This window comes from Hesperophylax consimilis, chromosome 5, assembly GCF_061612785.1.
Source record: "Hesperophylax consimilis isolate HC1 chromosome 5, BYU_Hcon_1.0, whole genome shotgun sequence".
NCBI classification, from domain to species: domain Eukaryota; kingdom Metazoa; phylum Arthropoda; class Insecta; order Trichoptera; family Limnephilidae; genus Hesperophylax; species Hesperophylax consimilis.
The window spans coordinates 22983377-23007819 of NC_142840.1; the positions used below are offsets into that span (position 1 = coordinate 22983377).

At 35.6% G+C, this 24443-nt stretch overlaps 1 protein-coding gene across 1 annotated transcript in view; it reads left to right on the plus strand.

Moving 5' to 3' along the window:
• eIF5B (eukaryotic translation initiation factor 5B) overlaps nucleotides 1–24443 on the plus strand; it is a 194473-nt gene that overhangs the window by 161251 nt on the left and 8779 nt on the right. Inside the window, exon 15 of the mRNA XM_089631702.1 lies at nucleotides 3670–3831. Within this exon, the coding sequence (XP_089487828.1) occupies nucleotides 3670–3831 (162 nt within the window). The remainder of the gene's footprint in view (nucleotides 1–3669; nucleotides 3832–24443) is intronic.

The window sequence follows — 24443 nt, forward strand, 5'->3', positions numbered from 1 at the left end:
GGATTTGGTGAAATCCTGATGCAAGATCTAAGGTGGTGAAGTACTTTGAGTGTCCTAATTGATCTAATATCTCTGTGATGTTGGGTAAGTTGTAAGCATCGCCTACAGTGACCTCATTTAATTTACGGTAATCAATCACTACTCTATATTTTACTTGACCTGTTGCATCTTTCTTCTTGGGCACTACCCACAAAGGAGATGACCATGCTGAATTTGAATCTTTAATTATTCTTTGGTCCAACATTTTTTTTATTTGATCATTTACTTCCTTTTTATGTACCTCGGGGTATCTATATGTTTTTGCGTGTATTGGAATCTGTGTTGTAGTATTTATTTCATGCCTTATCGAATCGGTTTGACTCAATGTATCTCCTTCCAAGTGAAAAATATCGTTATAGTCTCGACAAATTGAAAAAAGTGATCGTTCTTCTTCTTTATTTAAATGTTCAGTCCGTAATGATGCTTTTAAAAGTTCGTACCTATTATCAATATTTTCTGTTATTTTGTTGAATTGAAAAATGTTTTTATTTTTGCATTTAACTTTCCTTTTTATCGTTCTATCATCGCAATCAGCTTCTAACATTTTGCTATCTTTTTCACTAAATTTTTCCAATATCAATTCCATTTTCTTAACTTTTACTGCTTTTTCTGTCGTATTTAAAATAGACGTAATTGCTTTTGACTTTGAATTAACCTTTGTTATACTTCTACAAAGATAAACTCCTTCCATAATCTCTATTTCTGGAACGAGTCCCTCTCCTATTTCAGGATTCAAAACATTGAATTCAACTAAGGTCTCTGTGCGAGCCTGTACAATAATTACCGAATTATTGTTTTTGACATCCGAACTTTTTGTTTTAAAATGGATTTGCATAGAACTTTTACCTATACATAATGTATTGTTGCTGTAATTAATTTTGGCATTTACTTTTCTTAGGAAATCATTTCCGATAAGTCCATCGAGTGGAACATTTGTTGCTCGAGGCAATAAATGCATCTTATTAGAAATTGAGATACCGTTGAATAATAAGTTCAATTTGACAGATCCTAACGTTTCAGTCGATTTTTCAGCGTTAATTCCTCTAATTTTAATTATTTCTTTATCATTGTATACTGTTTCACCATCTAAAACCATAGGGTTAATTAGTGATATATCTGCGCCACTGTCTAATAATAGTTTGACATATTTATTTTTACATTCTTTAATGGGGATTTTGATATATGCTGTAATATTTTCGAGATTATTTAATATTCTACCTGTAACGTATTGACCTTCTTCGTTTCGGTAGGGAACGAAGGGTCTTGGAAGTTTTCCGAAGCTTTCTTTTCTAAGAAATTTTTATATTTCCAACAATCTTTTTTGTAGTGTCCACGTTTTTGACAAAAGAAACACGTTATTGTGATGTTTCGATGCGTGTTAACAGTATTATTATTTTTGCACTGAGAATTTTTTGAAGTGAAGTTACTAAATGATTTTACTTGGTTGACACGTTTATCTTTATTGTGGAAGCAATTTATAGATATATGTCCTGATTTTTTACAAATAGAGCAAAATTTTTGGTTTGAATTACTTTGTTCTGTAAAATTGAGCATTTTTTCTTCGTTAATTGCAAATATTGAAGCTTCTTCAAAGGTTTTTGGGTTTCTAGCCCTCAAAATAATGCTGTACTGCGGTAATGCGCCCATTAAAAATGCTTGAAGAGCCATTTGTTTAATCATAGAATTTTTTCCTATTAATTCAGTGATGTCGACAGTTTCTGCTTTAGTAGCTCTCATTAAATTTGAATAGCACCTTTCAATTCTTTGTGTAAAGTTGAGAACACTCTCATTTCTATTTTGTTTACATGTCTGCAACTCTAATAATAGTTGTGGAAAACTTTTCGAATCAGCAAAATTTTCTTCAAGAAAACTTTTGTATTCCTCCCATGTACGCAAATTTCTACATGATGTTATTAAATCAGCTTTTCCAGTAACTTTGGTTTGAATATATTTAAAAATAATATCTTTTTGAGCTTTAGATGCTAGTTTATAAGCATAATCACAATTTTTAATGAATGTGTGAAGATTATTTGTATTACCATCAAATGTACTAATGAATTGTGTTAAAAATTGAAGAGATACTTCTTGTTCAGTCATTTTTAACAAAGCGATAATTGTAAATTAATAATAAGAAAAGAGATTTTAAATGCTACGTATGAGATTCTTTAGAATTCATGAAACAATAATCAAACTTACAAAAATATGAAAAACCATTCCATCTTCAGCAAGGCAGGTCCGCGACGTGCGACGTCAAGGTGTAGAATCTTCTTGATTTTCGGCTATTTGCACAGCAAAGGGCAACAACTTACTTTATCAAAAATACTCAGCAAGGCAGGTCCGCGATGTGAAGGTGAAGGTGAAGTGTAGAATTGTTGTGTTTGTGGTAAGATCCAGGGATGTTTGGGAATCTTCTTGTTTCTTTCTTCTTGGTGCTGTTCGGCTTTTTGCAAAAAATTTTTTTTTTGCAACAACGTCACTAGTCACAAATAATTAAAAGTTACTCGTAGAATCCAGAGTTCTTTTGTTACAGTCAAGAATACTACAGTATTATCGAAATAATGTTTCCATGTAGTATTAACTTAGACCATATCGCACTTCTGACACCAATTTTTTGTTATGGATTCTATTGATGAAAACACTTAACACGGTTTTATAATTTTATTTGTAAGTCTTACAATTGTTTATGGTTACATATTATATAGTAGAGTTTTTACAGAGTTAAATGTCTCTAAGTGAAATGTTTCCAAACTGAAATCTAGAATGAATCTGCCTTGAAACAGAGCGTAATGCATCTTATAGTAATCTTGTATTTAACTAGTGTGGTAAATAAAGTCAATTAATAGTAAACATGGAAATTTACAATAGACAAGAGATATGGCGACAATCAAAATGTTGATTTTGATATGCATTGGTGCGACGGACAAATAATAGATAGTGAATGAAGCATAATAGGTTCAAAGGTTGTACAAGTATTAGAAAGGTACATAACATCTCTCTTAAGTATAAAATAGACTTTTGGAAGATAAAAAATAAGATTTAACATAATATTATCAACGCTATTATATTTTTTTTTTATGTATACTAAAAAAAAATCTTTTAATCAACATTTTTTTTAATTAAACACTTATTAGTTCATATTAGATATGTGAGTTTGTGTTAGCATGAGTTCGCTCTCGACTAACCATCACGCTGTTTCCCCTCAAGGGTAGGCAGAGAGGACGGACCGCCAAACTTTTCTTACCTCATTCACATTCATAAATCGTCTTCTAATAAGTCCTCTATTTCTGTTATTGTTCGCTTGCCCTTTGAATCGTGTTTATATACATACTGTTAATAATAATAACAATAACTGTCTTTACTATGTGTGTATAAAGCTCTCGATGTCATTATTTATTACATAAAAAAAACGGCGAGAACATAGAAAGGCCAATTGGGCCTTAAATGACCAAAACAAAAGTGTATTTCACTACCATCGTGAAATTTAAATGGGATGCCGATATACGATGTCAAGCAAGTGTGAGAGTGCTCGAGCCAAAAAGTATTAATTCCGTTTTGTACGCCATATACGAGTATATCAAGGGGGCATGCTATACCAGGCTGCAATGTAATATATTGTATCTTCTTCCCCAGTTCGTGGACATCGGTATCGTGACCTCGGTGGAGGTGAACCACAAGCAGGTGGAGACGGCGCGTAAGGGTATGGAGGTGTGCGTGAAGATAGACCCTATCCCCGGGGAGGCGCCCAAGATGTTCGGCAGGCACTTCGACGATACTGACTTCCTGGTCAGCAAGGTGAGTACTTATTTACTACTTTAGATAAAATATTCAGAATCGTTGGACGTTTTTGATACGTATAAATTATTTTAAAAGCACTTCGTATCACTTCAATTACGATGAAGATCATCTATTTCAGTCGCTGGAGTAGCAAAATAATGCATTTTAAAAGCTATTTCGCTAAAATTCCAACAGAAAATTCGTCCTATTCACTTGGCCATTTTTTGTTTATTATTATTGATGTGACATATTAATTATGAAAATTGGGATTTATTTTGTTTTTTTTTAGCTTTTATTTATTCCGAACCTAGAACATAAAAAAGTTTTCAAAAAACTTGCCTAAAAACATATCTTCTTACTATACAATGTGACATAGATCATTGTAGAAATGTGTTGTATATTTGTACAGCGCCCTTGAGGTGATTTTGCACAAAAACGGCGCTATACAAATCATCCAAATATAATTATTATTATGTCAAAACATGGCGTAAACAAAAGACGTTAACTTCACGGATAAATTAATCTAATTTGAACGAAATAACCATGTATTAAAATAAAGTCTTTTATTTCTCTCGAGGCTGAAATTAGTTATTCCTCATTGCAATTAAACTGATACGATTTGTTTTAAAAATATTTTTTGCGTATTAACCATGGACATCCTAATTAATAGACTTGCCCTAACATCAAATCTGGGTATAATTTCGACGAGCTTGGGGCAAACCACGTGACCATACTATACGCCGTTGATTATATAAATGTAAATAATGTGGCTATAAAAACAGTGGAATATTGTCACTATCACTAGGAAATGGCATTACCATTCAGCCTATTACCGCATAAACAGTACTTCGTAAAACGACTGCATCTCACTGGTGATTTGTTTGTCTCAATGCGTCATACTTTCCGCACATGGACCAGAGATGTGCTTCAATGGACCAGTGGGTTTGCACGTGTGTCTAAATGGCCCAACGATCGCTCGGATAAATATTACTGAATACATACTGTACTGTTCTGCATTCTTCGTATTATCCTTTGTCATGAACATTTGTTGTGCTTTACTTGACCCTTGAATTAATGAATCGATTTGATTTTCGCTGCACGTGATGGAAGTATTGAATTCTTTAGTCAATCTATAACTCTAGATGAACGCTATAATGTGTTAAATGGTATGTCACACGTGACTAAGAGCAAACCCTCTGATCAGGCCAACGCTTTTTATCAACATTATTTGCTATTTTTTAAACCAATTTCAGGAACTCCCTTAAAGGGGAAATTATATTATACCTACAACAAACCCCTGATTACAAATTATTATGTTTTCGTGCAAAGAATCGCTTTTTATTTATCACAATTTATATGTGAACATTTTAAATGTTTACCCTTTATGAAGTTTAAGCCAAGTGAAACCAGTCGGAAACATTTAAATATTTTAGTGTTTGTTTAATTTAGTAAATTATTATTTTTCCCTTTTGGCTTCATACACGTACATTGAGCAAAACTAACCGTATATTTATGTGCTTCCTATTTTTTGTTAGATAAATAATGAATGAATGTGTTAAAGTTACGCAGCTCATGACGTGGATTTTCTACACAGAAAAAGCTGTGAATATTTTGTGACGCCAGACCTCACAAATTCTTAGTTTTGTTGGTCATATCAACCATTTTTTGCTTTATAGTTAAGATTTCGTTTCGGTTTTAAACGTGGGTACCTCATTTCTATTGAACGCGTCCCTAATGAGTTTGACAACCGGTCGATCGATCGCGACAAATTAGTCAATACGCCAAGTCCAATAAGGAGCACTGCACTTATACACTAGATGCTAGAACCGATACTACCAACCATCTGCCAACTGCAGGCGGATAATGGTGGACAGGACATAATATGCAAATAAGCAATGTTTGTTCAAAGCGTTCGTATTGCATTATATTCGACGCAATCAAAGGCATTCGTGATGGAGCATACATGCCAGAACTATTTGCCCTCTAATGATATGCAAACAAGAGCCAGAAACTCGCTATCCTTTGAATGTTTGATCACCCAGTTGGGTGTCTTCTTCTGTCTTGTCGCTTTGTTTTTATCCTGTCCGCTCTTTTGTTCGTCGCCCTTCAGATGATGCTGTACTTCGTACTGCCGAGTGTATGTACTTTTATACCATTCTTTTTTCTCGCTATTTCTATAAGTAATGAGCACAAAAGGAATGTGAATCAAGCTGTACTGCGTAATGTGGGATACGCAATAAGAGCAGGCGCTTGCAGACCAGATGTTCTCCGGGCTTTGTTGGCAAACAAGGCTCTAGAACTCAGTTCTGGTAGGTACTTACCGACCCTACCAACTACCAACACCGACCACTTCACACTTTATATAATACACAACCAGATGTGTGCTGAACAATGTACCTTAAGCATTACGAATTGCGTCACACATTTTCATCATATTAATCCCTCAGGCTAATTTGTTAGATTTTGGGAACAAACAGCTATTATCCGTTGAGTCAATTTGTCCGCTTTTGGGAACAGCTCATATGGTCTAATAGAAATCTTTTCCCTTACCGTCATGGTGAGAAATATGATTTAAACGGTGTTAGAAAGAGAAAACACCACGCTTTATATTCAAATCAAGTTATTACATAGCACTCTTTTTAGGGTGAATTGCCTAATACAAAAAAAAAAAAACTACAAAATAATTTAAATGTACACCACTATGAAACCAAAGTTTCCGACCTCCATTTGAGGTAATTTTATGAAAAATTGCGAATTTTTTACTAATTATTTTACATGAAACAACAAAAAAGTGAAGCGTCAGTTAAGGGGGTGACAGATTACGCTATAAGTTCGAGGCATTTTATATAACTCCATATTGCTCACCATAAAAACCCATTCAGACATGTTACACCTAAAAAGATGATGTGTTATAAGTGTGGGCGCAGCGACGACATGCGCTGTGATCTGCTAGGCAGGCTATATTTGAAAATTATGCGACCCCTCTCCTACCTACGGCAGCTGAAGGGGTCAGAACAATTTACGGCGCGCCGTAATTACGCGGCTGTCATCTGTCAAAGTGACAGATCCCGTACAAATAAAATGATATTCACTGATCTGACTCCCTCTCCTGACTAAGATTATAGCGAAGTGTGTCCCCGCAACATATAATACGTATATGCCACGCCCAATTCTGCGCGCATAATATTGCGTAATGTGTCTATAATGTTTACAATACATTTTTCCAATAAATTGTGTTTTTTTTTGTTTTTTGTAATTTTAGTTCAGTGCTCCGACGAATATATTTAAAATTTTAATAGGTACATCAAAAATTATATGTTTTTTTTCTAAAAATAAAATTTGAAAGCGTATTTCAACACCTTTCAAAAGCAGTTTTCGGATACATTCAGAAATATTCCCAGATATTGATTGAGATTAAAGAACAAAAAAAATTGGATTTAAGTTTTTTTTCTTAAAAGATAAAAAAATATACACAACCCTACCAACAATTACATAAATATTGCCTATTTTTTATTAAAGCCTTTTGTTTTATTTATTAATATTTTATTGAAGTTCGTATAATATCACTTAATTTCAATATAGTCCATTTTATTTACATACAATTATTTTTATTTAAATCGACCCCCAGGGGTCGATGTAGACCTGCAGGGGGAGGGGGTCCGTATCAATGAAAAAAAAGTATGAGGTTGCATGAGATGTAAATGAGGGTCCAAGAGAGCCTGTCACTTTTTGTGGTTTAATGTGGGTAAAATTTTGTGGGCTGCAGGCTGTGGCCTGGGGGTGATACGCGCTAGAATTTAAAAATCGTCATTTGAAAACGAATAAAACACCATCCCTTTAAAACACATCGTTTGGTTGGTACGATTGAAATACTTATTCAACCAGTCCATGTGCGTAATATATCTATTGTCAACAATATGCCCGTCAAGGTTGCCAATTCGTAGAGAATTTGTCACGAATTGGGTGTTTTGGGGGTAGAACCTTTTTTTTGGGAAAATGCAGGGGTTTTGGCATTTCTTGATTATCCAACCATTTTGAAAAATAATATTTACAGTAATTGTGAGGACGCACTATATTTATTTTGCGTTCGCAGCATTTTTCAAAAAGTGTATATTTTTAAAGCTTGAACGAGAGGGAAAATCTGATAATGACTACAAAATAAAAAATAAATGCTAATTTCAATAGATTTATGCATTGGCAACTCTAGTCCACATTCTGTGAACCGATAAAAATGTTTGAATGCAGGTATTTAAACCCAGGTAAATAGTTTATCGAGTGCGGTCATGAATGCATTTTCGCATTTTTCTTTTTCAATACGATAATTTTAGTGACTAGATTAGATGCTAACATTATACCCAGTGTTCTTCAATGTAAGCGGGTAATCTTAAGAATAAAAAACATTCCGACTCCAAAACAAAATACTGCGCCCGCGTTGAAAAAATAGGCTTTTGACATTTGTGACTGGTGACGTCACGGGTCACGTCCATTCGGAAGACAAAAAAAAATAAAACTTTGAAATTTTTTTAACTATTAAAACTAACCATCACATCAAAAAATACTGTTTAGAAGGTTAATGATAAAAAAAATACTGGTAAATTTCAATAAAAAATAAAACAATATACCCCTTTATTAACTCTCTAAATATTATACATTTTCATCAAAATATAGAAAAGGAGAAAACCTCAATTTTATTTTCTACATTTCTACAGTCTACATTTTCATTAGCATCTCTATATATTATGTTAGACGTAGGTACATTGCACAACAATGTACAGTGCCCTCTACCTGCTAGGCAAGCTAAAACATTAAAGTTACAAGTTACCGCATACAGATTCTGCTAGCGAGTTTATTGTACGTTCCTTTAACGATCTCTGTCGTGTTTATAGCATTTGTATGACATTTCCCATATTGCACATAATGCATCTCATTTCGCCACTCGTATAACATTACTTAATAAATAATACGTTTAGTGGGCACTCAACTTTACTTCTCTATTTGCTATACACGGTGTCCGGAAACGCGTAATACAAGCGGGAAACTAATGAATCTAACCAAAAAAATATTGTTATCATTTCGATTTTCGGCAACTAAAGGATGTAAAACAACTTTAGGATGCGTATCTACGCTTCGTCACACTTTTAAGGCGATGCACTACGTCGTGTAATATTTTAAATTGAGCCGCTATCAATAACAACCCTTACGTAGATGGCGATAAGGTTTAAATTCCCGCTCAACACCATCCGCCTGTTTTGATTTATGCAAGAAAAAAACATGGCCAAAAAGTGCATTTTATTTTATTTTGTGGATGTTCAGGCATAAATATAAAAAAAAATTTCGATCATTTTATAAATAACTTAATTTTCCACATTATACAATAAAATCATAACCGAAAATGGGTACGTAAGTAGGAGATTTTGAACTTTAAAGCAGTTTTCATAGGCCTTATACATTATCTTTTTCTGGGCTTATAAAAAGATTTATCTAAAAAATAATCGATTATTTCAAAGGCCAAGATGTATTCTACTCGCAGTATTTAATTAAAGCATTTGAAACTTTTCTAGGCGACCAAATTTTCAAACCAAAAATACATGATTTTGCATTACTACGTATGGCATCGCCTTTAGCGGCTGTTTTTTTTTCAATTTGACATAAAAAATACTATGTTCTGTTTCGATTCACCCGAAAACGAAAGCTCAAATCAATAAAAAGTTATACCACAAAATTGACTCCAAATGTAATGTAGATTTACCAGTTTATAAATAGCACCGTCCTTTTCCTCTCAATGGAATAATATCACAATCTTTCTTCTACAGAAATAAATAGGCTATAATAAGTATTTGAGAATTTTCTGTAGCATAGTTTTTAAAAATCGCTAAATAGTATAAAGTTCTTCCGGAAGGTTTATATATAGAAAGTAGAGAAAAGTCTCCGATCAATTCCGGGTACACGTCAGCTAGTCTATTGACATGTTTCAGCGGCGCTTTTCAATTTTTTTTTCGCGATAATTTTGTGTAGGTAATTTATTTAATTGAAATTTAACTTTCGTAGACGGGCTTCATGCAATAAATTTTTTTAATGGAGGAAGATGTAGTAATGAAGATCGACTTTAGTGGCGTGATAGAAGTGGCGTAATAGTTCATTAATTCATTGACGAGAAATTTTTGCACCCAGAATAAGCAGAAATTTACCTACGTATAGAGTAACTCCGAACAGTTTCTAAGGCTTAGGTACCATAAATAACTGTGCTTTTAAATTTGTTCTTGAACTCTCTGCAAAAATTTAATACTATTTTGCTGGCATACAATATATTACTTATGGGAGTAATTTTTACCACATTTTATCAGTTTGGCTTGGACCAAGGCTGTCGTAATAGCATTTAAACATTTTGTTTCTGCATCCGCTTTGAATGCCTGCATATTTTGTGTGATTGTCAAGATATATGCCCTTTCACTTGATTTCCCCCGACTCGTTTAAACATTTCGTTAGATATTCTCCGCGCGTCTTTGGAATTCTTTATATTCATCGTATATTCCCGATCCGGCCCATTCCTATACATAATGCAATTTGCTCCCGGCACTATTTCTGTAGCCATCCGGCCTCTCCCTGGTCCCTACCCCCGGGTAGTCTAGCCCGGCCCGGCCCTATAAATAGCTGGCCTAGTTCTACTCTGCCTACAGCCTCCCTGTTCGGGTCACCCCAGTCACCTGTGGCCTGATTCCACGGAAGACGGTCAGAGTTCACTTGCCATCTACGTTACCAACTTACTGCATTGTTGCGTGAATGTTCCGAATGAATTCCAAGCTTATTTCCAAGCCTTCTGGTGTGTAGTGTAAAATTTCGTTCTTTCTAGCTCTTGACTATTGACCGTGAAAAACTTATAATACGAAGGAGTAACAGTTTTTTTTATACCACATTCTCTGTTATCTTTTAAGGATATCGATTACTTAAAACAATCCTAGTTGGTCGACATCGAACAATGTGTTTAATTATTAAAATTTATTTCAAAATATCTTTATGCTAAGCTTTCGGAAAGTGTTTCATGGTACTGAAAGCTATTGTTTTTACTGTCCATCACAAACAGTCAAATTGCAATTGAATTCTCAGACGTTATTTTCTTTTGTTAATGCTCTAATTTTTCAATAATGTATTTTAATTGATCGTGTGGTTAGCACATTCAGAGAAGCCATTATTATTTAAATATCTGAGGTGCTTTTTGATACGGGTATGAATATTGCGCGAAGTTTTGCGGATATAAAACGCGGGAAAATCACTGCATTGAAATGAGTAAATAATACCCGAGTGGCCTAAACTCTTCTCTTTATCTTTCCCGTTCATTAACCCTTTGGGGATGATGAATATTCTAGATGTTTTGTTAGTTTGCTCGTTATATTTTTCCACAACCTAAAACCTTAAATTAATACACGTTTACTTACGCATTTGCTGTAATTTCGGATTTTTGCCGAAATGAGGAAATCTATGATTGGTTTCTCAGTTAAGTAATTTGCACATGTATAAACCAACCACACTGTAACTGTTGAAAATATGTTAATCATAAAAAAAAATTGTTTGGGAAAAAACTATGGAATTTCGAATTTATCTCTTTTATTTCTACCATCATGTAGAATCATTTCCCGAAATTAGTGCGCTTTACTCGTGGATATTATTATAGAATAGTTTTTTCTACGAACTTCTCATAAAAAAAATTAAAACTTTAACATAATTTATATTTATTATGTGAGGTACAGCATGTTTCGTATATTCTAGAGAATTGTGGCATTATTTTTTTTTAAACCGAAGAAAACAAAAACACAATTTTTTAAATTAACGAAAAAAATAATATTTCTCTCAAGATTTATGCAAGACGTTTACCGTATACTTGTGTACTAATCCTTCTAGCAGGTAGATAAACATACCAAACAATAGACAAAATATGAGATTGAAATAATATTGGGAAAATACGTATTTTCGAATAAACGGGTCATTAAAATTGGGTAGATTGCATTTCCAAGGATTTTGCACACCTGGAATAATCATAATTAAGGGAGAGTTTATTCCCGTTTTTTTCAGAAAATGTATTCAAATAGGCTGAACACTGTCCCGCGTAGTGCGCGGGGTTGCAACCATTCTGACTAAAAATGCTTGCTGCGCAGTGCGCGGTATTCGTCCGGAAAGGGTTAAAATGTACCTACACTATTATTGTTCGTTTACGCTTCATGAGAATGGGCCGCTTCTTCCACTACGTTTTCGTGTAAAACTGCTCGTATGTGGAACGAGCTACGAGCATCTGATTTTCTTCCTTCATATAATCCGAGCCTATTCAAGACCTTTCTTACAGCTCCTACCTTAACCCGCCTCACAACTCTGCCCAACCGGTTGGCGGCATAGCGCCCCTGCCCTTACTCTGTACATACAGGGATACCTACTTGTGGGGTGTTACATACAAAATTAAAATAAAATGCTGGTTTTATATCTGAGGTAATTGATTTTTTTGAGAAAAAATATTGAAATACAAGATTCTACACCATTGCATTGGTAAGGTGAATTCCTATTGACAAAGAGCACTCTCTTGCCAATACTCCACCAACCCCTACCTCCCCCACTAGAGCTCGGCCCTCTTTTGTAAGCCACTGTAATATACATATTTGTAATACGTGGTATTTCTAGATTTTAGATTTTGGTTTATGATCGGCATTAGGTATTTAAATAAAAGTGGCGTTCACGAATTTATTATCAAATTTTATATCATTATTTTGTCCCGGAAAAAGGTTTAATACTCCATCCGATAAAATAAACATAAACTACAACCACTTGAAGAGAGAATTAAAATTATTAAAACTCTCAGATAGAAGACTTGTTTCCTACTATTATTATTAAATTTTTTTAACAATGTATGTATTTATTAAATAATTAATCAATTTACAGTATAATAGTATTACAGAGTATAATCAATAATGTTAACTAAAATAATTCATACAATTAGTTTTCACTGCTTTTGATTTTTTAATGTTCCTCTTCTATAGAAGCTGGCGCTTGTGTCTAGAAGAGTGGTGAGCATCAAGATTATGAATATTTAGTGTTTGTAATTATGAATATTAAAAATTATAATTATTTAAGAAGATAGTTTCGTCATTTTGGTATTTTTACATTGAACTTCTCTTTAATTGCTTTTAGTAGGTGTTTATCGTTTTCTATTGTTCTGATATTTTCGGGTAGGCTGTAGAAGTATTTTTTCCCTAGATATATGTAATTATGTTGAGCAAAAGTGGTGTTTCATTTTTGTGTTGAAAATATATGTTTTTGATGAGTACGACCTTCAGTTAAAAAGCTTTGATTTTCTTTTATTATGTGAGTTAATATGTTTTTTTGGACAAGATCATAAATTTTAATACTTTAAATTCTTTAAAAATTAGGTCTGTTGGATAATCTATTGGTTTTTTCAGTATTATTTTTATAATTAGACGTTGTACCATTTAAACAGGGAGTAGATTTGTTTTGTAATCAGCTCCCCAGCTGATTAGAGCGTATTGACTTTTTAAATTATGAATGGAATTATAGACATCCCTGATTGACTGAGTCTAATCACCTCCAACATACCAATTAGAAGTACTCGATCGATTTTGAAAAATTGCAACAGCAATATCAGTACTGAGTCATTTAGATGCTTGCTTGTACCTAGATTGCATGCAGTTGGCGATACTTTCACAGAAATTGTAGATGTGTTCAACTGTACGTAATATAGTTACAATAAGGCTAAATTATCATTTTAATAGCAAATTTTACTTCATGCTTACTGTTCCCCTAAATTACTATGTACATATCACATGTTTGGGCGTATAATATAAATAAATTAAATCGATTCCAAATACGTTTCTCAAGCTTAAGACCACCCCATAAAATCACACCGACGAAATGGATCATTTTTAACTAGCTATTGTCTGTGAAACTAGTCTTTCTTTCTATTGTAAATGTATTTTTATTCTCACTGTAATCGGTCGTTAATGGAAGCATGGTACGAACATTAAAAATAGAACAAAATAAGTACCTACGACGTTTCCTGCGTTTGATTACCAGTTGTATTATTTTCATCTTAACGGGCGATTTCCATCCGATAATAACGGAAGCGGATATTGCAAAGCCTATTTCCCGCCGCACCGCCGGCACTGTACACTATACACTGTAGGTACTATTCTCTCTTCCGGTACATTTGAGGTTAACCGCAAAATGGAGATATTATGAATGATGGTTGTAAAACATTATTACGACAGCTCGCATTTTATGAATGAAGTTGCACTTCTTCGCTGCGTGTCATTCTGGAACCTCTCTAATCTGCTACGGTCCATAGTTCTGCATTTCGTATTAAGGTATTATGATTCTGCCGTTGAGAACTCCCGCTATGACCTCTCTTTCTGATACATGCCTTATTTTCGAGTAAGACAGAGAGAGCTATCAGCGATACACCTTTAAATCCGTCCCATTGTGTTGTTTCACTTACATAATCTTCTGTTTATTTAATCCTCCATTGAGGCTTCAATTCCATTCGGGATTATGTAAGTGTATTTGGCGATAAAAACTTGAATGGCGTCTTTGAGGCGGCTGGCCGTCCTGGGGGAGAGTGGGAGATGTCTAGTGCTATTTCCGGGATTGGGGAGGTTGGGGTAACCACCCCCGCCGAACTGTTCCATTCATGCAAGGATTGGCTCGAACTATTACTGGCCTAGCCTGGCCGCTGTGAAAATTCACCCACTTCATAGAGTAACTTTCATGTTACAATAGCACAAACGAAGGACGCATACATTTTACATGGTTTTAAAAAATACAAGAGATATCTCATTTACTATTTGCTCAGTGAAGCCAGCGTGATCAAACTATTTAGATAATCATATATACACTGTGTTTTATAAGCCATACGAATATTAAGTTGTGTTTGAGTAGTTATCCACTTCAAGACATTAAAACTCTAAAATCGCCTCTCGCGTAACCTTCTTTTAATAATAGTATGTGTGTATATTTGGTGTACATAAATATTCACTTTATAGCCTTTATTATTCTCTGCGGAGGGAGCCTTTCGTTGAGCTAAAAAAAATCATTTAGATTTGTGTGAAAGCCTCGCAAAGAGCAAGATGCCTCGTTTTATCTTAGCTTCTAATAAAAACATTAAAAGAGGAAAGAAGTATGAGAAATTTAGATTGTAGAAAGGAGATGAATCTCCCATTTTTATGTGTCGCGACATATTATTATTCCAGCTCAATTGTTTCGTTATAAAAAATATGATACCAAACTTAAGATAATTTTTTTTCGGGTATTTATCCTGGTTATAAATCTTTTTTGCGACCAAGTTAAATCATATTTATTTTTTGCCTCTACGCGAGCATTCCACTATCTCCATTCGAAAATTATTCCACATGAAAAATTGGGCTCACTTTGGGCAGCTGCCAATTCTGCTGCCAACGCGATGTTTGATACCCCAAGGCCGAGAGATGCGGACGGTTTCCCGCATACGCGCCATTATCTGTCAACTTTACTCGGCGTTGGACTTGCTAAATAAATACGGGTTTTCTTTTATCCCTAGGATCCCTCAATAACGGCTCCGCATTGGGCGCTTTTCATCATCACAACCGATTCATTCCTGAAAACATTAGTTTATATATATTAGTACTACACCTATATTGACACAGTATACCTACTAAAAATTTATTTGACAATCAAGTATAGACTTAAACTAAACTGAAAAAAAGGTGGTTGGAGAAGCTTAGAGAAAGGGGTACCTAATTAGATATTAATGATGGGAAAAAATAGGAGGTGGCTTTAACCTTTTCAGAACGTGTGTATATTTGAAAATACATAGATTTCAGAAATGTTTTCCTCATTATCGTTTAAAGCGAATAAAAATTGGCGGTTTCTGATATAACTCTGGCTTTGATTATAATTTCTCCATAATGTATCGTATTTTAGCTACCAGTTCAGGCCGTAGTCATTTTCGAAAGGTGATATTTGTTTTTAATCTCCACCGAATTTTTTATGTATGTTTCGTAGGTACCTATTCATATGTTTTATTTTTTACTAAAATGTTATATTTTTAGTTTAAATTTTAAGATTTATAATTTTGTTTGAAACGCTCATTCCGAGGGCCTTATGTTATTTTTAATAACATATAATAATAGTAGCAATAACTTCTAATCCATTGAAATTTAAAAAACAAACACCAAAAAATTTCAAATAACTCCACCAATTATTATCAAGCTTCAAAAAGGTTCTTCCACTGCCAGTTTTAATTCAGGTTGAACTGGTTAATAACCGAAAATTTGTTTTCTCAGTAATACCTAATTAGTTCATATCATCTATGGTCTCTAATCACCTCCCAACACTATATGTCATTTAAAATTTTAGTTTACCCTGTATAATAAAACCATTAGTTCTGAAACATGTTGATTTGTATCATAAAAAAAATAGTAGTTAAAACCAAATGTTTCATTATATTTTGATTAAAAATGGTGCCAAAAAGTATCAGTTTAGACGAACATAAATCCCTTCATGGTTTCAGCCCCGCCACCATTCAGAAACAACACCCAGGTTTATGAATGACCCATATACCGCCACACCCGGATGCGGCTCCATTGATCTGAGGGGGAGGGGTGGTAACACCGGGCTGCATCTCTCCAGCCCCCAGTGACCCACTTCCCCATTCATCCCGGGCGGGGTCACAGACCCGCGGCACAGGGATCGATTCCTCACGCTATCCGAAACACGGAATTATTATTCTGTGCCTCAAAATAGCGCAATTTACCGGGTGCGTGGTGCTGAATTTTGCCTCACACTCCCCTAGCAAAATTCCTTTTGTCTACTCCAGATTTATGCAAGTTGGTGAATGTGTGTGAATGCACTACACGACAGACTGCAGTTTTAAAGGGCCAGTATATCGCGTGTGGTGGGGTTTGGAACCTGGGAGATGTGTCATTGTGTCGGGAGGGTCGTGCCGTTTTCTGTAGTTACCACGGTTTGGTTCGGACAACACCAGGGCTTCGCCGTCCGCACGTTTCTTGAAAATGGCCGCTCTTTCGTCGCCACCCAGCGGGCCTTCCAGCTGCAATTTGCGACTTTTTCCTGTGGGGCTTCCAGAATGAAAATGTTTGTAAACATCGGCCACACACCTTGGAAGAACTCGATGATCGAATTCGGGGGGATATCGCCACTATGCCCGTCGAGATGTGCACAAAATGCGGCCGAAAACTTCAGAAATCACCTTCCATCGATGTATCGCTGTTGAGGGCCATCATCTTCAGGACTTGATGCATAAAACGACACGATGTACCGAATAAAATAAAAACCCAATTTCTGCGGGGTTTTTTTTGATAGCCCTTCAAAACTGCACTGTCTGTTTTTTCACTGTCTGTGTTTGCGCTGTCTGTTTTGCCGCACCCTGTATAATTCGGATACTCTTTATTATGCTGGCTCTACACTCGCGCGCGAAGTCGCGCCGTGAATTCACGCCGTGAATATACGCCGCGATCCGCGCGTGAACTGTGTCCATCCACACTCGCAAAGCTTCAGTCTTGTTCGCGACTTTAACGAAGATGGACGACGACATGATTTCTGCTGCTGCCGTGTCACTGCTTGCCATTGCGTTTTACAATTACCTTTGTGTTAAAGAAAAGAAACATATAAAAAAGAGATGGAGAAGAAGACGTTGGTGGATGACACGAATCCATCGCAATAGAACCAGGTAAATTTATCATTTTGGAGCATAATTAGCGTAGTATTTAGCACATTTGATTTGGTGTATATTTTTTATTATGAATACTTTACCCATATACTTTACTTTTTCAGTGCAACAATGGATAAACAGTTGAGCGAATTAGTTGCTGAACCATCAGGAGAATTTGATAAGTTTACGAGAATGTCTCAGTCGGATTTTGATAACTTATTAGGCAAAGTTTTACCAATGATAGCCAAAGAAGACACTCAATTAAGACCATCGATCCCAGCTAAAATACGCCTTGCCATTACATTGCGATATTTGGCTACTGGAGATAGTTTCGAAAGTCTCCACTATTTATTTAAAATCTCACCTCAACTAATATCGAAGATTATTCCAGAAGTATGTCATGCTTTGAATGAAGCCCTAAAGGATGAAATTAAAGTAAGTAAAAAACAATTGATTATTAAAATTGTTTATTAAGTATGTATTAATTAAACACTTACAGCACTATTCATAAACATTAATTATCTTTTAAACAATACTTGAAATAATAATTAAGATTTTTTAGTTTTTTTTTTTATTTGTGAATTTTGAATTTTTTTTTAATTTGTACTTATTTATTGATCAGTCTTTTAAAAAACAATGAATCTTTAAAAAATTAAGCATTATAGTACGCGGCGTCAATCACATTTCGAACAATATTTGTGTATTCTTGATTAGCCGGTCGAATACATTCATTTGAAGTGATGATAATCTGTGAAGCAGCAGAGGTTGGGTTTTGTTCGGGAATATGGATTTCTGGAGGTGACAAGTGGTGGTGCATTGAATGATCGGAGTAACTGCTGTGTGAAGTATCTGCTCTCTGATAGTGTGATGTAGATAGTTCTGAATGAATTGAAACTGGTGAAAATGATGCTGAAGTACGTTGTTCATGACGCATAAACATATTGTATATGTCACAAACAAATTGCGTTCTTTCGTCCTCAGGTAATTTTCTCAACTTTTTGGCTATAACTTTGCCATGTAAGTCACACTCATCGTCTTCTTCAATTCGTCGCCTCTTTAAAGTTTCTTTTAGAGTAACCAGAGCATCCCTAACTGTTTCTCCAGCAGCCACAAGTTCTATAGGGTTATTACGACGACGAACTGTTGGTGTTCTTATAGGTAGACTATCTTCTTCTTCAGTTGCTCTCGTAGATTGACTATCGTCTACAGTTGCATCAAAACTCTCCTCCTCTTCGTCGATCACCAACGACGATGATCCATCCTGAAATAGATAAAATATTTAATTAATGTATTATTTTATTTTTACAGATGCCAACGAGAGCAGAAGAGTGGCTGGATATCGAAAAAGGATTTGCACATAAATTTCCTCATGCTATCGGTTCAATTGATGGAAAACATGTAGTCATAGAATGTCCAATTAACTCAGGATCGGAATACATTAACTATAAGAAAACATTTAGTATTGTATTGTTGGCTTTAGTAGATAGTAATTATAATTTTATCTTCGCAGACATAGGCTGTCAAGGCAGAATTAGCGATGGTGGGGTGTTAAGAAATAGTTCATTGTGGAAAAAAATATGTCGTAATGAGTTAAATTTACCAACACCGCGTCCTTTACCAATTTCAAACCAAAATATACCCTATGTTTTTTTAGGAGACGGTGCCTTTGCACTTACAGAACATGTTATGAAACCTTATCCTGGTAACCATGATTGGGGATCGCCAAAACGTAAATTTAATCAAAGGTTATCTAGTGCTAGGGTTGTAGTTGAAAATACGCTTGGAATACTAGTGTCAAGATTCAGAATATTTAAAAAACCAATTAAATTAAATCCTGAAAAAGTTACACTTCTGACATTAACATGTATATTATTGCATAATTTCTTAAGAAAAAGTTCCACTTCCTCAAAGATTTATACTCCGCCCGGAACAGTGGATGTAATTGATGAGAACAACACATTAATTATACCTGGTTTATGGAGAAATGAAATTGGGACGGATTGTGCGATACGTCAAATACCTCATTTACCACGCCGACCCGCTCTAAGCGCTCGTGATATAAGAGACGAGTTCACGAAATACTTTGAAAATAATTAGTTAAGTAAATGTTGTAATTTAAAAATAATAAAGATATATTAATACTTACAGTATTTGTTGTTTTTTTGCATTTCGCATTATCTCCAAGAAATGAGTTCATGGTTTCATAAGCAAACCATATGGGTTTGTAGATATCACTTGAGCTCGCACCGCTGTGGATAGAATCCTTTACTTTCTTTCTATACGATCTATAGCTCGACATAAGTGATTCCTTCTTTTTCTTTAACTCAGCTATCGGTATATCTAAGATAGCACTTATGCGTGTCCAGGCATCATGAACCATATTTTTATTTTTATGATCCTTGTGTTTAGACTGCCAGAGTATCGGCTCAGCTTGAACACACTCCATGAGGGTCAGTTCTAGTTCATTACACCACGTAGTGTTCATCTTGAAAGCCAATCGCCAACGCACGCACAACCACTCCCTACGATGTCTTGGAAGCTACTGCGGAAAACTGCGAGTGTGGATGCGTTCACGTTCGCGCGCCGCAAACCCTTTGTCGCGGGCCAAAAAACCGACAAAAATCGGGGAATGGCGCGAAGCGCGAACGCGCAGATTGCAAAGGCGTGAACAAGATCCACACTCGTGTTTCGCGGCCTTCGCGGCCGTTCGCGCCGCGAGTGTAGACCGCGCTTTATGCACATATAGCATGCATAATTATTGACATTGTGCTTAAATATTAATATGACGCTCCAAAAATATTTTTGGGTATACGTTATACATACTCGGTAACCTAGTGGTTATATAGTTTTGGGTTTTAAGTATCTATACATCCTCGGTAAGGTAGCGGTTATGTGTATGTTTTTGGATACACAATATGCATACCTATACTGTACAACTGTACATCCTCGGTAACGTCGCATTTATTTGATTTTGGGTATTATACAGCATACATCCTCGGTAAGGTAGAGGTTATTTGATTTTTGAGTTTGCAGGATCGATTCCTCTTCATCAATTGGAGTTGATAATATGAAACGGAAATTGGGGGGGAAGAAGCCATCCATGGCTCATAATAATTTTAGAATTCGTCTTGAATCTGCGCAATGCCAGACATAACCACAGTCCAGAAATACGCTATCCTAATATTTTATGCGGTGGTGTAAATAAATATATTGGGAATATAAACTTGTTTTCAATAACATCGACAATATAGATACTAAATATTAAATAAATATAAGTATGCATAGTTTCGTTGGTAGTTATGGGTGAGTTCGTTTTGTTCCCGTGACGTCATTCGACCACAGGCGTGTAAATCATAGAATCTAAGGTTTTAAATGAGCCAAAACTTTTTTTCTTATCGCCGAATAGATAAACCGATAGAAGTGTCTGGTACACGGAGAAAAATTAGTATTGTTAATTTTTTTAATAATCTCTTCAAATTATCGGTAATCCGGTTAAAAAAGGGACTGCATGCCTGTGCATTTGCAGTGCATATGCATTTGCCTTCATATCATGATGAAATGCGAGAGCATTATCATGAACACGTGTTCATGAACAGGCTCTCGACTAGCTATTCGAAGGTCGCGGGTTCAAATCCGGCTGGCGCAATTAAATTTTATTTGATGAATTTGTGTTATTTCACCATTCATTAATTTAAAAATAATATGCCGTATACTTGCTGCACGTTTAATGATAGAACGTCCAGCGTCCTGCCAGCAGGACTTTACGTACTACCGGTAGGACGTAAGTTTTTTGTTTATATGCGGCTTTGTAGGCCTGCTAGCAGGATGCCGTTAACTGCATTGCATAGTGCGTCTCTTTCTGATTCAGCGAGTTTTTGAATCGTATTTCTGCGATCAGTCTGGCCAAAATGGCGGCGAGTATAAGACGTGGGGTCCGCGTTCGCGTCAAAGCCACGTATTTCGACGAAAATGATGGCCTAAACACATGGAGTCGCAAACATTTTGGTGATAATTACGACATTAGTTATTGTTGGGGCACTGTAAAAAAGTTAGAAAACAATTATGCAAGGGTATATTGGGAAATTGACAAAAAAATATCAACCGTGCCCGTTGGAGTTCTAATTGCTGAAACCGAAAATGACAATTTAGTGGAAGCAAATACAAATGAAGAACATTGTAAGTACAAACTTTCTTATTTTATTCATAGGCTTACGTTTATAGTAAGCCTAGTATATTCCCATAGAAAAAATAGTACTTGGAGGTTGCTTGTTCGTTTCCATTATTTACGTGATTGACAATTTTTTTTTGACAGGCACAACATAAATTAACTTTGCTAAGTTTGACTTGTATGGGTATGTATGCGTATGTATTTGCGTGTCTGTGTGTGTGGGCGCGTGCTTGCCTGTGTGTCTGTGCCTGGGTGTGTGTGTATTAAAAATATTTTTATTATTTTTTAACTGATAAACTTTATTAATGTTTATAAGACAAGGTTTTTATGCATATCACAAAGGATTACAAATTATTATAAGCAATAATTATTAGCCAGAAACACCCATACAAATTGAAAAAATCTTCCGAGAAGATATAATAACTGCCGACGACGAAAAATAATAATATTTGACAATTCTAAGTATTCACCAATAAAATGTAGACATAATTTGTCGCGACGCTATCTAGTGGGGAATTTAGCAAGTAAAATTGCCTTCCCTACTATAATAAAGTATGTTGTTCTTAGGTGAAATAATAAAATAAGCAATAGTTGTTGAACGAAATATTTCTAATACATATTGAATAATTTGACGGGACAGGAGATAGGCCGGCGTAGCTCAATGGATCGATCACCTGACCGGAAATCAGGAGGGTGTGAGTACCGTCGCGACGCGTCGGCGGTTATTATTTCTTCTCGGAAGATTTTTTCAATTTGTATGGGTGTTTCTGGCTAATAATTATTGCTTATATTTATTTGGAAAATAATTTTAAGTTTAAATATATTGAGTACCTACACCCCTTTGCGTCTGTTGATCACTAATAATGGATTTTTTTTCAGCATCGTCTGAATCGGGTTCTTCTTCTTCGAGCGAAGATGACGAGACAAGTATTTCAGTACATCCGAATTCAAGTACAAGCAACGTAAATTCTGCTCGAAATACAACAGTTGCAAAGGGTGTTACCTGGACTTTTCATGAAGCAATACGTGTCGATCAACGACAACAAGGCTATTTCAAAGCTACCTTGCTAGTACCATTGGGGCCCGCACGAAGTATCAAGGATGCATTTTTCATGATATTTCCGAGAGAGAAGCTTAGTTACATAGTCCATTGCACCAACTATTCGTTTCCAGCAAGACAAAAACTGTTGAACGAGAAGGAATTATTAACTGTTTTTGGCATATTATATGCTATGACTCTTCAAGAACTTCCAGATCGACGATCCTATTGGAATACCACCTCTGATGGAATATATCCCCCTGCAAATTTTGGACAAAGATTTGGTATGAGCCGCCAAAGATTTGAGATCATTCTCATGGCATTGCGCTTCACACAATCCTCAGACCTTGATTTTTCTGATAAATGGCGTAACACTAGAACATTAGTAACGATGGTGAATGATAAACTAAAAGATACCATCCATCCTGGGTCAAAAATAACTGTAGATGAATCCATGTTCGCCTGGTATGGAAGGGGTGCGTACTTCAAAAACGGAATGCCAGCAGTTATGAAGATTAAAAGAAAACCAAAAGGAGTCGGTTGTGAAGTAAAAACAGCGTGTGATAGTGACACAAACATTATGATCAGAATGGAAATTAATGAGGGCAAAGAAGCAATGAGTACGAAGAAATGGCAAAGAGAATTTGGCGCAGGAACTGCAACTACTTTGAGATTGACAGAGCCATGGTATGGTTCTGGCAGAGTTATAGTTGGTGACTCTTGGTTTGCTTCAGTCAAAACAGCTGTGGAGTTATTCAAAGTTGGATTGTATTTTATTGGACTGGTAAAGACAGCACATAGTTTCTATCCTGTGTCTGAGATGGCAGCTCAGTGTCCTACGCATAAGGGGGCATCTGTTGTGAGTACAGCAGAAAAAGACTCTGTGCAGCTCACTGCCTGTGCCTGGAGAGACAAAAAGATTCATACATTTGTAGCCACTTGCGAAACGACACTGCCTGGCCTGCCATCACGCAAAAGAAGGTGGGACGATGAAGGAAATTTATTTTACCGAGAAGTCGATCGGCCTAAATTAGTCCAGCAATATTTTGACGGGGCTGCGGCTATCGATATTCACAATCACATTAGGCAGGATGGATTGGCATTGGAGAAAGCTTGGGGCACACAAAAATGGGAACATAGAATATATGCCTCAGTTCTGGGCATTATAGAAACGAATGCGTATTTGGTTTTTAATAATTTCTTTCGCTCCGAACATGATCAGGTGTCTCACAGGTGGTTTACTACCAACCTGGTATTAGCTCTAACTATTAATGACGATGATAACCTACAAGAGAATGAGCCGCCACCACACGAGAACATCGCTCACAGCGGAGAACACATTCTTGAGGCCCTGTCAAAATCAGATGACAGAAAGAGAGTTCAACGCAAATGTATAGTTTGCTCCAGAGTCAACAAAAAACAGCAGAAGGCGAGCTTTTTTTGCAAGACATGTGGTCCGCGATGTGTTTTATGCTCTCCACAGACAGGAAGAAACTGCTTCACCTACCATATCGCGAATGGAATTCCAGCATAATCCTTTTTTTAATTTTCTCAAAGTAAATACAATTTTCACTTACGTTTTTTTTTCTTCATTTTCTTGTTTATTTTCTACCCTGTTATATTAATAAGCGCCCATGTCTTATTTTATTATACCTTTTTTTAATTTTCTCAAAATAAATACAATTTTCACTTTCGTTTTTTTTTTCATTTTCTTGTTTATT